We start from the raw sequence: 15,572 nt of genomic DNA on the forward strand, positions 1-15,572 counted from the left end.
CGTTGCCAACATCTGCGGGCTCTCCTCCGCCCTACCGTGTCTTTGGGGACCACAGTGGTGGTTGGTTGGCGAAGCTCGCAGCAAGCAGCAACAGCCGCAGCCTGTCTTTTCGGGCTGTAAGAGAGGAAGGGGAATCTGGGGATAGGTGTTCATCACTAATAGAGAGAGAGGGGGAGATGAAGTTGAGGTCGCGGGAGAATGTCAGAGGTCGGGCCCGGGGTCAGCCGTCAGGAAGCGGTCTTCTCGGGTGACACTGCCGCGAGTGATGGTGCTCTTTCCCCGCGCTCTCTCCACAAACTCATTGCGCCGCTCGGCTCCTGTTTCATGCGTTTAGATTGAAGACATTTTTCATTTCTTGTTTCGCTCCGACGTCGTCTTGGTGGCGGGTGAGGTCTGACGACGTCTTCGAGTAAGATTATGAGGAACATGTGGCACTTGCTCGAGAGAAAGGGAACGCTCCCTGCTTCTGGCATCCGACATTTAGAAGGCTTGTTTGGGTGAGCGTTCTGGTGGTGGCGGCTGACGAGCATGGTATGTCATAACGCTCTCCAAACAGAACTTCAACGCTACCCAATCATAATTCCGGTTCTTTGTCCTGGTTTATGTAAAATGGGAGCCTTAGGCCTTTTTGTGACAATTTGGAAATACGTTAATAATAATAATTGGGTGTTTACGTCGCGAGACAACTGAGATCATGAGCGACGCCACAGCGGTCGGTCTATGGATTGCTTTTGCCCACCTGAGGGTTCTTTAACGTGCGATGAAAGCTCATCACACGGCACCCCGTATTTAACGTCCCTCGCGGAAGACGGCGTGTCTAAGCAACTTGTACCCTGCCACCAAGTTGCTGGCGTCCTCGGCCGGGTTCGAACCCGCGATCTCGGGATCAGCAGGCGAACACGCTACCGACTGAGCCACCGAGGCCGGTGGGAAATACGTTAATTGTCACAGAAAGGCATACGTCGCGCTCTCACCTCAAACCAGAAGCGGGATCGTTAGAGCGTGTATTGTTCTCGTCAGTAATGCGGTTATATGGAAATAAATCTCTCTGGATTCATTTAGGCATTCTTTTTTACACAGATTACATTTAAAAAAGAAGACTGAATACTACCATAAGACACATCGTTTGGAAACGTTTCTATGTGCCCCAGCATATTACACGCAATTACAATCTTAAAAATGAACTTCACCGCATAGCTCGTACCTAGTCAACCATCATCTGGGATGATATCGTTATCTGCCCTGATATGTTGAAAACGGGAGGTGTACGCCGTTTTTGTGACACTTATGCTGTTCATAATTGTCACAAACAAGGCGTACGCCTCCAGTTTTAAGCCTCCAGCCTCTAAAAACCGAACTTCACCGCATAGCGCGCTGCGCGCAAACCATTGCCACGAAGGATAGAGCTATCGCTGGTGATTCTAAGACAGACGGGGGCGTACGCCTTTTAGTGGCAATTTTCATATATCCAAATTGCCACAAAAAAAAAGGCGTACGCCTCCCGTTTTCAACAAATCAAGGCAGATAACGATATCATTTGAGATTAGGGTTGGCTAGTTGTGTGCTACGCGGTGAAGTTCATTTTTAAGAGTGTGGCAATAGTTGCCGCAGAGCGTGCTATGCGATGAAGTTCAGTTTTTAGATTGCACGAGAGCAGTGTTGAGTTGATTGTCGGCCCCCTTCTATTATCATGAGCCCTGTCGCACACGGATGGAAGCGAGGGATACGAAAAGCGAAAAACGAAAACAATCAAACGAAGCGTCGGCTGTTCCGTCGAATACCGTTCTATAATAAGACTTCTACTATTCTCGGAGGAGCAAATAAACAAGAAGGCGGCCTTCGACGGCCTCGACCCCGGGCTCCCTCGCGGCACTCCTCCCACGGGTGTGTTCCGAGAGAACTGAGACCCAGGTGGGCGTTGCATCCTTCCGTATATACAAAAGCCTTCTTCAAAAGGAAACGTGCGGGAAAACGCACGATGTGATGCGGGAGCATCTTTCCTTCGGGTCTTCACCGGACGCGTTGCGTGATTTTCAGTGGAAAGAATGACAAGACGTCACTGGTATCCGTTTTCTTCTTGACTGCCAAGGTCAAATGAGATGGAAGCATATTTTTTGGGAACTATATCCGAGATAATACGTCAGTGTACCTTTCACCGTTTGTTAGTTTATCCTTTATTTCTTAATTCGTTTCTTTTCTTTTTATTTATTTTCATATTTCCTTCGCGGAATAGCAAGCTCACGACCCGTTTGGCTGACCTTTCCTTCATTTTTTTTTCTTTATTATAATAAATATATCCCCCTTTTTTGGTTTTCCGCGAGTGACATAATGTAGTCCGGGTCGGATCCAGACCCTCGGTTTGAGGGGGGGGGGGTTCTTTGTCGAAGCGCGTAGTGGGGGCGGAGAGAGAAAGAAATCCAATGTATAAACTGACGTTATGGGGGCGATCGCCCCCCCCCCCCTTAATCCGCCGCTCAATGCAATAGAGCAATCGAGTCATTTCGTGTTTTATGTTGCCGAATTGGTCCATGTACCTCGTCAGACCTGGGCCTTTTGTACATGGACCAAATTTCTCTACCGCAGAAATTGAAATAAATTGAAATTGAGTGCGCGCTTTGCCCTTTAATTTTTATGGTGACATAAATACGAAACGACGCAATTCTATTGCATTATGAAACTTTGCCACTCGTGGAAAGCTAAAAAAAGGGGGATGTGGGCATCGACATATCTCTCGAATAGTTTCCGCGATTGCTTTAGAAAGTACTGCTTGTTTGTCGTTTGGAGGGGGTTTATAAATATCACTGAAATGTGTTTATGTGGGGGCGATATGTTTATTATGAAGAAGGAAACGTCAAAGCCAACGTTTGACTCGCTTATTAAAAAAAAAAAAAACGAAAAATGAGTGGAGGTAAAGACAAGAAGTACGCAATAGATCAGGAACATGTTTTCTGTTAAAGATATACAGCGCCTAGTTCAACAGACGTTAGACGACGTAGTGTTCGAATGAACACGCTCACATGGGCCAGTACAGTGGCCTTTCGGAAGAGAAAACTTGCGGTTATTCGTTACTGTAACGTAACCAATGTATGCTCAACCGAAGAGCTTCAAGTGGCAAACTGTAAACAGTAAGGGGCAGAAATACAGGACGGATGTGGTTTTATGAATGGTTATTGCAAACATCTCCTGATGTGTCTACTACGTCTTCTGTTCCAGGTTTTGTGTCGTGTTCGCCGAACCCCTGCAAAAATGGAGCTTCCTGCGTTTCGTCCAATCCCAGCGGAGAATCTCATTGCAAGTAAGTGTCTGGGTCGTATTGGATATCACGTCCGAAGTGTGTCATGGTTGCCAGACGACGCAGTCGGGGCGGGAAAATTAATGGACGCTGAAGAAAAAAAAAAAAAAACTATTACGGCGGTCTCGTTGACGCATGATCGTTCGAAATCGACCATATCGGTAAAGCGAATTCTAAACTTTCAGATTTCTACTTTACTGCTGCGCGTAGCTTCATTTGACATGATATAGAATTATTACGCATTTATGCAGACGGCATCTGTTCAGACCAGACTTGTCTAGCAAAATTTAAGTTAATGGAGTTAATACCCTATAGCCACACGGCGAACTTAATGCATTAAACGGAGTGGCAGTAACTTCACCTCCTAACCAACCATCATCTCGAATGACATTGTTCCCGCCCCTGATTTGTTGAAAACGGGAGTCGTACGCCTTTTCTGTTACAATTATGTCCCGCATAATTGTCACAAAAAGGCGTACGCCTCCGGTTTTCAACAAATCAGGGGAGAGAAGGATGTCATTCGAGATGATGGTTGGTTAGGGGGTGAAGTACGTAAATGACACTCCGTTTAATACATTAAGCTTGCCATGTGGCTACACTCTTAAAAATGAACTTCACCTCATGGCACGCTCCTAGCCAACCATCATCTCGAATGGTATCGTTATCTGCTCTGATTTGTTGAAAACGGGAGGCGTACGCCTTTTTGTGACAATTATGAACAGCATAAGTGTCACAAAAAAGGCGTACGCCTCCCGTTTTCAACAAATCAGGGCGGACAACGATATCATTCGAGATGATGGTTGGCTAGCAGCGTGCTATGCGGTGAAGTTCATTTTTAAGAGTGTAGGGTGTATGAGTGAAAGGGCATTAAACGATTCAGTGTACATCGCTTCTAGCAGAACTTCACTGCATAACATACTCCTAGCCAATCGTCTTCCCGAATGACATCGGTGTCCCCTCTGATTCGTTGAAAATGCAAGGCGTGCGCCTCTTTGTGACATTTAGGCATGTTACATCTATTGTCCTAAAAAGGCGTTCGCCTCAAGCTTCTCACAAACCAGAAATGGTACCAGTATATCACTGCGTACCACAGAAGCATCGCAAGTGACGCAAACTCATCCCGTTTAATATGTGACATTCCCCAAAGTAAAGTACAGCTTAAGTACGCGTTAAAAAAAAAAAGAAAAAAAGAAAAAAAAAACATGTTCATGCTCGGAAAAAATCATGTTCATTTCATGATCCGGATCCCGGCTCGTGTCCTACTGCCACGCAAAAGGGACCCCGGTTTAAATGTCAGACCGGATACTGACGCTGCGGCGCGTCTATCAATTGAATAGGTTTTTAACCGGGGTGGGGTTGGGATAAACGCGCTCGAACATCTGTCACCGGCACAGCGCAGACGATTCCGTTAAAGGTCACGTGATTGGGACAGGTGGGCTCGCTGCGACGGCCGTTGGGATGCGGGCCCCTCCATTGGCGCATTTGAATTCGGCTTCCGCATCCAATTGGCTGGCGGCACTCAGCGGGTGGTGGACCTTTAAACGGAGCTTGGAGTAAAAATCGATGGGGGTGATGCCCGGATAGTGTCTGTGCGTCGCGGAAATGTTCGGTAGGCCGCTAGCCAACGGACTTTTTAGAGAAGGAAGATACTTAAAAAAAATGAGGAAAAAGTACTTGAAATTTGGAGAGGAACGAAGTAGAAGAGAAGAAACAAACTGGTTAGAGTGGTGATCGTGAAGTGATAAAGAAAAAAAAAAAAAAGAGAGGGGTGGGGTGAGTTACTACAAAGTCGAACTGGCTGCCCCAGTACGCTTACGCGCAGAAAGTACAAACAGATGAACGAGCTAAAATCATACAGAAAGGATAGTTCCGTTAAGAATATATTTAATTTACTACTAATGCACATACAAGGCAAGAATCTACTAAACTACGTGTGTAGATTCACGCACCATCTACATCTATACATACATCGTCTACACAAGAGGGCGGCTTGATGACAATACATCTGCACGTCTCTCTATCTGGCTCTTTTTTAAAGCACACTTTGCTCGTTTCCGATTCGAGTGTGGAGTGGGACGTACGCCCTTTTGTGACCGTTACCATAAATGCAAAGTGTCCCAAAGAGCAGTACGCTTCCCGTTTTCAAGCGTCACTTTCCGCAGACGGTGGCAATAGAATGCATGTGCGGTAGTTCAGATATCGCACGGGACAAAAGCTTCTTTGTAGAACAAAGCCGCATGGTATAAGTAACCAGCGTGACGCTCTGAATGGGTTATCGCCGGTATGCGAGTCAATGCGGATGGCCCCTTTAAGGCTGAATGACGCACCTCGAAACAAGAGACGCGTACGCGCTAATCGATCCAATTAGAACATGGCTGTCCCAGCGAGCCATGTCTCAGCGGTAAACAACAGTCTCGGCAGAAAGAGAGGTTGCGCTAGTCCTGTTCTTGGGCGCCACGAGGACAACGACGTGCTGCTTACAAGCGAGGTTCCCACGCGGAACGGGTTTACCAGCAGCGGCAACTGCGGCGGCATAGAACCGGACGGTCGTCGGACAACCTTGGCGCTGTCGTCTGCTCCGATAAACATATCCGTAGTGCTGGCCAAATAAGAAAAAGGAATCAATATAATTAATAGCTGCTAGATTACGAAAGCAGGGGGACGTGTTCGCTGAAGATTTTTCCTGGTTTCGATTACCTGTAGATGACTGAGGTTTTCGAACACTAACATCAGATCCAGTGAAAGGAAAAAATCCACGTTGCGAAATATCCTACGCTCTGTATAGTGTTAGAATGCGTTATCGCGTTATGCGATATGCGTTATCGCTTGGGGATGCATTTCACTGCAATCTTGAGGTGGCACACAGACACACACACAAAGCAAGACGCATGACTGTTCTAGGTGTAAAACTTTTAAAATTTCACAATGTACGCATTAATGCACAAAATAACCTGATTGCCTTAAAGTTAGAGTTGCATTATGTGGGTATGGTAACCTTTTACAGAATGCCGACCTGAACGTGGCATGCATACTTCACTTAATTTTTAATGCCTGAGCTCTTGCATAGCTAATAACGCGGCAGATAGAAATCTTGTCGATCCCTTGATCTGTGCCAAGCAGGGACAGTCCTTGTAATCTCAGTCTTGAATTTTGCGTGCCCATGAATAGCATAGGCATAAGCAATGATAAGGAAGCGTAAGTAATGGTACCTGTCCGCTCGTTCAGCCACTAATCTTCTCGAAGTTAGTGTCGTTTGTCCTGGAAACCCTCCATCGCCTTTATCACTCTGCAAGAACGAAAGAGTTGAACTGATTTTTTTCCTATACGCCTTGCGATTGATGCAGTCAAAATAAAGGGGTATCGAAAGTGTGGGAAATACAGTGATACACCCTGACGATCCCGATTGAGAAAGACCGCGTTTCCCTTTCGTCGTTCGAGAGAGGGATACTGTCGGGAAACGCAGGGAAAGAAGGCATGAATGTTTCTTTTTTTCTTTCTTTCTTTCCTTTTTTTTTGTATGTCTGAGAGCGGGCTCGGTAGAAAACAATTACGAAAGTTACAGAATAGATCTGGGGATGCGTGCGAAGTCGTGGTCTTCGTTGGCCTTGGAAGGGTTAAGAACGCGTGAGAACTGCCTCGAAGTGTCAAGTAATGCTGTGGATAGAGAGCGGTTCCCAGTATACATATTCGTGATAAGGGGAGAGAAGAAAGGAACGGAGAAAAAGAAATGTTTCTTCTTTTTTCGCTTACAGTGGCATCCATGCTCTCCTGATTATAACTGTAGTGTTGCAACGGAACTAGGATTGGACGTCATTAGCTGCCTTGAGATGGATACAATGAACAACAAACTGTAAGACTTCCCGTTGCTCTATATCGCTGCGCTTGTCGGCAGCGTTAGCTGAATGAGTAATACACACCACGAAAGAAGTCATCGAAAAGCGCACGGCAGGTGCACCTTATCATGGGCAACGCGATACGCTGCCAAGGTTCTACAGTATATGCCAGTTATCAATCAAAGGCTGCCTAGCATTTATTTTCACTTTGTTGGCCCCCCTTTTTTGGGATGCGAGCATTTTTTATCAAGCAGTTTTTAGCAAGCAGATCTATATCATCACCATCACCACCTCACACGTTAACTGCCTAAATTATTCCCGTCTCGAAATCATTGCATATTACGGCATTTAATACTGCTAGATCGGGTCTGAGATAATAATTTAGCAGACGTCGTCTGCTAAAGCAGCGACGGCTGTTGTCTGCTTGCATGCATTTATAGTGGGGATAAAAGGCCATTTCCAAAGATCAGACGAAGATATTTTTCCCTTTTACTTACACGTTAATCACTTAAAATTATGTCCGTCTCGAGAACAATTCACCGTCATATTATAGCATCAAATACACGCTGCATCGAGCCTCAGATCGTCTGCGAACTGTGCCCGCGTTTAGCAGACGATATGTCTGCTATAGAACGGAGCGGTAACTGTCGTCTGCTCGCATGCATACAGCGGGGGAGAGATGAGGGGAAGATCTTTGGAAATGGTCTTTTGTCCCGCGGCATTCAAGTTGGCGGGTCGTTGTTTGCGCACGATTCATGTGTCACGGTCAAAGTCATACCAGCGTTGCTCTATGCGATGGCGGCTATGCAGGCAAAGTGTCGCACGTTGGCTCATTTAGAACTAACTCCATGGAGGACAGAAAGAGAGGAGGTGCCCTTTTCCATCGCTAGTCTTCCGGTTTCGGTTTCACAGTTGCCCGTGTTTGTCCGCAGAGTGCAGTTTCGGAATCTCTGTGATCGTAGCGTATCAAGGTAGGCCCCAAAGTGGCGCATGCAGAGCCTTCTCATTGGCTTTCTTAGGTAACTTGACCTTTGCAGGGCCCCAAGAAAGCTAAAACTGCGTCACTCGCTTCTCTGAAATACACTAATCCTCTTCGTTCTTCATCCATGATTGGCTCGAAAAAGAGCGGGTGTTGCTTGTATGCCATTTTATTTATACCTTATGTGTAAATCTAAATACATCAAGTGGCGATGGCATCAGTTGTTGGCATCAACAACTAAATACATCAAGTGGCGATGAATGAGGACATTTGCCACTTCAACTAAATCTTTGTGTCATTCTCACTCCCCCGGGCTCGCTGGTTAGTATGCGATATGAAACGATGATGTGATCAGTACATGTCGTTTTTGTATGCAAATAACAGATGCGTTTTGTGGGTCAGGCAAAAATAAACAATGCGCTACCCGGAGCACGCATATGGTGCCCCAGTCAGGATCGAACCTGACGACTCCCGCCACGAAAAGACAACGCAGGGAAACGCGACCTGTTTGTTTATGCAGCCACGATGCAGGACAGACATGATATCGGAGCATTGCGTTACAGGTCACGAGGATACCTTCACCGTGTGACGCTGGTCCTCTAACTGTCGAGCGAGGCAGACGTACTTTGCTTCACCCGTTACAGCGACGGACTACAGTTTTTTTTTTTTTTTTTTTTTTACTGTTTCTCTCTCTCTTCCTGTGATTTGGCTCCTACAGCGAAAGAGTCTGAAGTTTACAATTGGAATGCAAAAAGATTCGTTCATAAGATATTTGACGAGCCGAACGCCTTAGCTCAACCAGCACGTCAAGAGTAATGGCGAAGCCCGGTCCAGAACAATCAGCACCAGCGGTCAAGGTCGTGCTGAAGACTGAGAGGTGGTGTGTTCGAATCCTACACTCTTAAAAATGAACTTCACCACATAGCACGCTGCTAGCCAACCATCATCTCTAATGATACCGTTGTCCGCTCTGATTTGTTGCAAACGGGAGGCGTACGCCTTTTTAGTGACACTTATGCTGTTCATAATTGTCACAGAAAGGCGTACGACTCCCGTTTTCAACAAATCAGAGCAGATAAAGATATCATTCGAGATGATGGTTGGCTAGGAGCGTGCTATGCGGTGAAGTTCATTTTTAAGAGTGTCTGAGGTTTTCTCTGGGTTTTTCGTAGACCTTTCAGACGAATGTCGGCACAGTTTCCCCTGAAGTCGGTCCAGGACGCATACTATAACCCCCAGCTGTCCTCTCACCATATGTCCACATCTGTACGCCGCTCATAGCCACAGTTGTTTCGCGGCGCTAACGCTCAATAAAAAGAAAATAAAGGGCAATCAGCAATGGAGGGACAGGGAAGTAGCAGCCAGTGGAAGAGTCACTCGGTACAGACCATTCGATCTGTCCCGTCGACAACACCGATGTCGTCACAGGTCTTCCTCTCTGCGAACACCTCGCGATCCGGTTTACACGAGAGCATCCGGTTATCGCTATAGGCGGTGACTGGGGAAATCGTCCCGTGGGAAACATGCCGTGCTCTGCGAAGTCGATACGCATTCCTTTTTGGAGTAAACTATTGCGTCAGAGCCGTGGTTTTACGGCATTGCCAGGGAAGCGACAGGACGGTAGTAAGGAGAGGAAAAGGACGCGTATATATCGGATGCAAAAAAGGGAAAGGGAAAGCGTGCACGACGAGGAGAGCAAAGCCTCGCGTGATTGGCTGCGCAATGAACACAATGACTTGAGGGCACTTGTCTCAGTTCCGGTTGTTGACAAGTCAGGAAGAGACCAATTAGCGCGTGGGGGACATAGCGTTATGACCATACGATGTGTTTCTTTATAGAGCCTTCAGTTTTACTGCTTTTTACCCCCTCTTCGAGGTGTGGCAGACAGGAATTGTGTAGTTGGAGTTGATTAGGATGTTGTATGACGAACGTGTTTTCATGCAAGGCGGTTACTTTTCTTGGCTTATGCTGACGTCATCTTGCGACTGCGGGTTTTAACCTAATATATGCTAATAATAGATGGTAATATTCTCGTAGCAGCATTTATGTACTATAAATACCGCCGTGGTATGAAATTTCGTTTTCAAATGGTTTCCCTGCTGTATCTGCGAACGCATGTGTGCGTATGCGTTGTATCGTCGGCGTTATCCGATTGATGTTGTTGTTGATATGGGCGTATATTTCGACTGTTCATGCCTACATACGAAGAGACACAGAAATACAATATACAAAGAGACAAACACAATGCAATCGTGTTGTGTTTGTCTCTTTGTATGTTCCAGCCATCAGAACAATTACTTTCCACCAGTATATTTAAGCGTGTCAATTCATTCCTGCACACGGTTAAGTTCAATAATAATAATAATAATAATAATAATAATAATAATAATAATAATAATAATAATAATAATAATAATAATAATAATAATTTCCAGTATTACGTTCCAGCACATCAGAACCCATGGCAACTCAATACGCTGTGGTTTGCAGTACCTTTTGCCATTCTGCAAAACGTATTCAAATGCGATTACTGTTATATTTATTATCTTTCATGTGGCCGTTTTTTGGTCCTGATTCTTCTCTCTCCTGTTCTCTTTTTCACTCTCCACAAGTGTTACGGACGGACTTACGCGGTTGTCCTCGTTCGTTGGCTTTCACAAAGCTGTCGATTTAACAAACGAGACGACACATAAGCGTAGCACGAACTGCAAAAAAAACTGTAATCAGTCAGTCACATCATCCTGAGAAGGTAAAGCGGATGTTGAAAAACTCTCCTTACGCCATCTCTCAGTTGTCCCACTCTTAATTCTTACGTACGAAATTGTAATCAAATATACTTACGCACTGTATATGCGATAAGGCAAACTGGTTTGTCCGCGACCGTCATGTGGGAACCACGATCATCAGCGCTGATTAAACGGAACGTGATTGGCTCTCCAATCATCCGGGTCTTTGTGTAATAGTTACCAGGGCGCCTGCTCTGGTCGTGATCCGAAGCGCGTTTTGATATTCAACAGGCGCGGTTCCCGCTGCAGGAAGGCTTCGATATCGGGCACTTTTCCGCGTGTGAGAGAAATTTCTTCCCGCGTGCAGGAAAAGGTCAGGCAACTTTGACACCGCCGGGACAAGAATGTATATACTTCCTCCTTATTTGCAAGTTAAGCTATCGGAATTGGATCACGTGAGCTGGAAGAGCTACTGCAAGTTGCGTACAGGTCGTTGGGAGTCTAACGGGAGTTCTCACGGTTCTTATCGGTTCTTATCGGTTCGGTATCAACCACGGTGATGGTGATCGTGTGTCGGTATGTTGTCTTTTGAAATTAGGACACGTAAAAATAAATTCTCGCGACAAACGCATTCTTCTTTTTTTTTTTTTGCAATGGAACTTTATCGCAAGACACGCTGGAGGACACCCGCTGCATTAAATGATACGGTTATCGCTTTTGATTTGTGGAGAGCGCGGAGCGTACACCTTCTTGTGACAATTAACTGAAGTGTACAGCTGTCACAAAAAGCAGTATGCCTTACCTTTTCAACAAATGCGAGGAGAGAATGATGCCATTCGGTATTATGGTTCGCCCATAGGAGTGTGATATGCGCTGTAGTTCTGGTTTCGCCTCTTTGAGTCACTTTTATTGGGTTTTACTGGGTACTTTTATTAATGGTCACTAAAAGGCATGCGCGAAGCTCTCCCCGCGGAGCAAGTGTCGTAACGATGTCGTACTCCACGAGAAGTCCGCCTCGAGTTTATCTTGTTGTGAAGCGGACTAAACGGTAATTGAAGTTTCGACACGACACAACTACTAATGGTTGGTGTCGGTAGTACCGTATACCCGCAGAGTACCCACAGTCCCACACTACACGGCCCGTGCGGGTACGACGCGGTTTCGCAGACGCTCTGTGGCACGCTTTCGTCGAACGCTTTCTGGAAGACATAAAAGAGAAGCTGGCGAGGATTAGGCTTAGCAGCGCTGATCCAAGAACCGGTCTGGTGGTCGTGGAATCGCCGCAGTACGGTGGAAAAGCAACCGGGTAAAAGTGATGGCGGCAAAACGCACGCTCGGCCTGAGCCGCGTCACGAACAGGATTTCTCCGGGGGGGGGGCAGCGAAGGGTCAAGTACGCCCTTCCTCAGCCCGCATGCACTGCCTTGCCTGTGTTGCTTATGCTCTGAGCCGAGCACGCTTTTTCCTTCCTGGCGGATGTGCGGGACTACACGGGCGGACAAAAGAATGCCACTTAGGGCAGCAGAAGCGCGCGCTTTTGACGGGGAGTCGTGGGCGGAACTGCGACACTCAAGGAACAGAGCTTGACCACATAGCGCGCTGGACGTGAACCATTGCGCAGAACGATGCTGTCATCACTTCTGCTTTGTCGAAAGCGCGGGTGGTACGTTTTTTTTTTTTGTGTGTGTGTGACAAGTCACATAGGTGTCATTAAAAGGCGTACACCCTTTATTTTCGGCAACCCAGGAAACAGACCGATATCATTCTGAATGAATTAGGGTGGTTCCGACGCTTAGTTTTGTTATGCGGTGGAGTTACGTCTTTTGAGTGCATGATAGCACTAGCGTCCGATTTAATCCCGATCTAACCCCAACCTACGAATAACACAGTTTTTTTCTTCTTAAAAGCCTCGCGAGATACAGCGGAACGGAACGTTACCATACCTCCTGGAGCTCCATACCTGCAGTTCCATCGTTTGAGTGCACCATAGCACTAGCGTCCGATCTAACGCCGATCTAACCCCAACCTACGAATAACACAGATTTTTTTTTCTTAAAAGCCTCGCGAGATACAGCGAAACGGAACGTTACCATATACCTCCTGGAGTTCCGTCGTTTGAGTGCATGATAGCACTAGCGTCCGATCTAACGCCGATCTTACCCCAACCTACGAACAACGCAGATCTCTGTTTTTTTCTTTTTCTTAAAAGCCTCGCGAGATACAGCGAAACGGTACGTTACCATATACCTCCTGGAGTTCCGTCGTTTGAGTGCATGATAGCACTAACGTCCGATCTAACGCCGATCTTACCCCAACCTACGAACAACGCAGATCTTTTTTTTTTTCATTTTCTTAAAAGCCTCGCGAGATACAGCGAAACGGAACGTTACCATAACTAGCTGCCCATTCCACTTGATGGTAACAGGTACGATATAGTAGTGACGTGCACCACACCGGTGCGTGTGTGCTGCTTGGGCAGAAAGCAGCCAATCCCAGTTTCCAAAGCGGAATAAATGTCGGCGGGGTCGGAGACGTGGGAAAACGGGCGGTAGCCACAATGGCATTCCGCGGAGACAGACTTCAAAGAACCCAACAGGACCATTGTGGTGCCTTTCGGGCCGCGCTTGGAAGAATAGACATCTGCTGGCGGGACGATGCCCTCGAAACTTTTTATGTTTCTCTTCATTGCTTTTTTTTTGCATTCCATCAAATGCCGCCGCAGGTCGCCTAGATGTATCGAAACATTTTTGAGGGTTCGATTACGGGTGACCAGTTCAGTGAGGTCTCGAGTTTCTGTTTATTGTGAGGGTGTTCGGCAAGGTGGGATAAACTGGACCAGGAGGACATGGTCGTGTTGGAAGGCGAACGGGGGTGCAGGGCTGGCTACAACTATAACAACCTACCGGATACAATTGTGACGTGGAACATGACAGAGCGGAGGACATCAATATCCAAAATACTATACGTATGGAATTTACAGGAAAAGAGCAAAATAGTGCAGTTAGTTGCTGCAAACTACTTTAGCGTATATCCATTAAATCGTGACGATGCTGGGACGAAGGAACAACACGGAGACGGGCCGTACTTTCAACTCTTTACCGTACGATTACGGAGACATAATGGAAAGACAATGCGTACTTAGCGTATATATACAGCAACAACGCCAATTACATGATGACGTGGAAGCGTCTTTCCCCGCTTAGGCTGCGGGAGTTTGCTGTAATTCACGTGGCTTGATATGATTCGATGAGCTAGCGTGACACGCACGTTAATGTAGCGGGACAAATACTTCGTTCCCTTAGACGCTTTCAGACATATGTCGGCACAGTTCCCTTAGAAGTCGGCCCAGGACGCACATTCCCCTAGGACGTTAGTTGTGACGTTTTCCCCCTCTGTGAGGCAGACATCGGCCCTTTCAGCACCACCTCCACCACCACCACCACCTCCACCACCTCGCGTCAAGTACGCCTGTACCTGTTATAAAGGTCATGAGTGATCAAATAGCTGGGCGCTGAGCGGTCTGGTGTTGACGGGTTTGACACATACGGGCGTGTCGTTCCCTCCTGTATCGTTGACAGGTCATCAGGATGCGCTAGCATATTTACAAAACACAACAGCGCCAACTTGAAGAGCCATAAATGGTGTCCCTGTACAGACAAGACATGGCCTGTTCATAAGTGTTCTGCTATAGCATGCAATGGCGGGAGCTGGAAGGCAGCGACCAGGGCTTCTGGTACCGTTGATCCCAGGACTCGATGTAAGCACATACATTTTGGCATTCACGCACTCGCCTTCCACAGAACGACGACATTCATCCAATGCCACGACATACAGCCTTGGCGAGGTGGTATTTGCCACTTTGGGCGCTCCGTTCCACCTGTCATACTTAATCGCAGGAGGGCCTTCACCCGCTTCTGCGAGAAGCGCGGTTGCTTGGGCGGATAACGCTTCTGAAGGAGCAGCTCGAGATGGTATGTTATTAACTGCGAAGCGGGGTTGCTTCGAGTAGGCTTACTCTATGTCGATTGGGAATGTGGTAATGGCGGCTGCTTGTTCACTGCGTGCCAGGGAGCGATTCCAGAAGGACGCCCCCGGTGCACTGACCGCTTCCGAAATGCTCCGATTGGTGGGGACGGTTGCGCGGGGTTTTACGTGCTGCGCAAGGTGCAACAAATGGGAGGGCGAAGAACATGGGTGGCAGTAGTGCACTAAGTTTACCGCGCTATCTGCCTGCGGACATGGCGGTGCGTACACTCTTAAAACAGAACTTCACCGCATAGCACGCTCCTAGCCAACCATGATCTCGAATGACATCGTTTTCTCCCCTGATTTGCTGGAAACGGGAGGCGTACGCCATTTTTGTGACAATTATGAACTGCATAAGTGTCACAAAATAGGCTCCGCCTCCCGTTTTCAACAAATCAGGGGTGATAACGCTGTCATTCGGGATGATGGTTGGCTAGGAGCGTGCTATGTGGTGAAACTCATTTTTAAGAGTGTACTATTTGGGAGGTCGTACCTCCTGGGCCTACTTCATGTGGAACTGTGCCGAGGTTTGCGTCATATGAGAACGCAGGGGCAAGACAGACAGTTCGAACGGCACTCGAACTCGGTCACCTCCAGATTTGTGCTCCGATACTTATCCGTATGACCTGTCAAATCCGTCCGTCCTGTCCGTTACGAGTCCACTCAGCAAGAACAGTGTCGGAAGATATGTTCCCGCGCACGGCTCAAAAAATGTCA

At 47.1% G+C, this 15,572-nt stretch overlaps 1 protein-coding gene across 1 annotated transcript in view; it reads left to right on the top strand.

Annotated features, from left to right (window-relative positions):
- Positions 1-15,572, top strand: part of LOC135368211 (neurogenic locus Notch protein-like) — a 65,440-nt gene that overhangs the window by 13,740 nt on the left and 36,128 nt on the right. The window contains exon 2 of the mRNA XM_064601351.1: positions 3,214-3,295. Coding sequence (XP_064457421.1) covers positions 3,214-3,295 — 82 coding nt within the window. The remainder of the gene's footprint in view (positions 1-3,213; positions 3,296-15,572) is intronic.

The sequence above is a fragment of the Ornithodoros turicata genome, chromosome 9, assembly GCF_037126465.1.
Source record: "Ornithodoros turicata isolate Travis chromosome 9, ASM3712646v1, whole genome shotgun sequence".
NCBI lineage: Eukaryota > Metazoa > Arthropoda > Arachnida > Ixodida > Argasidae > Ornithodoros > Ornithodoros turicata.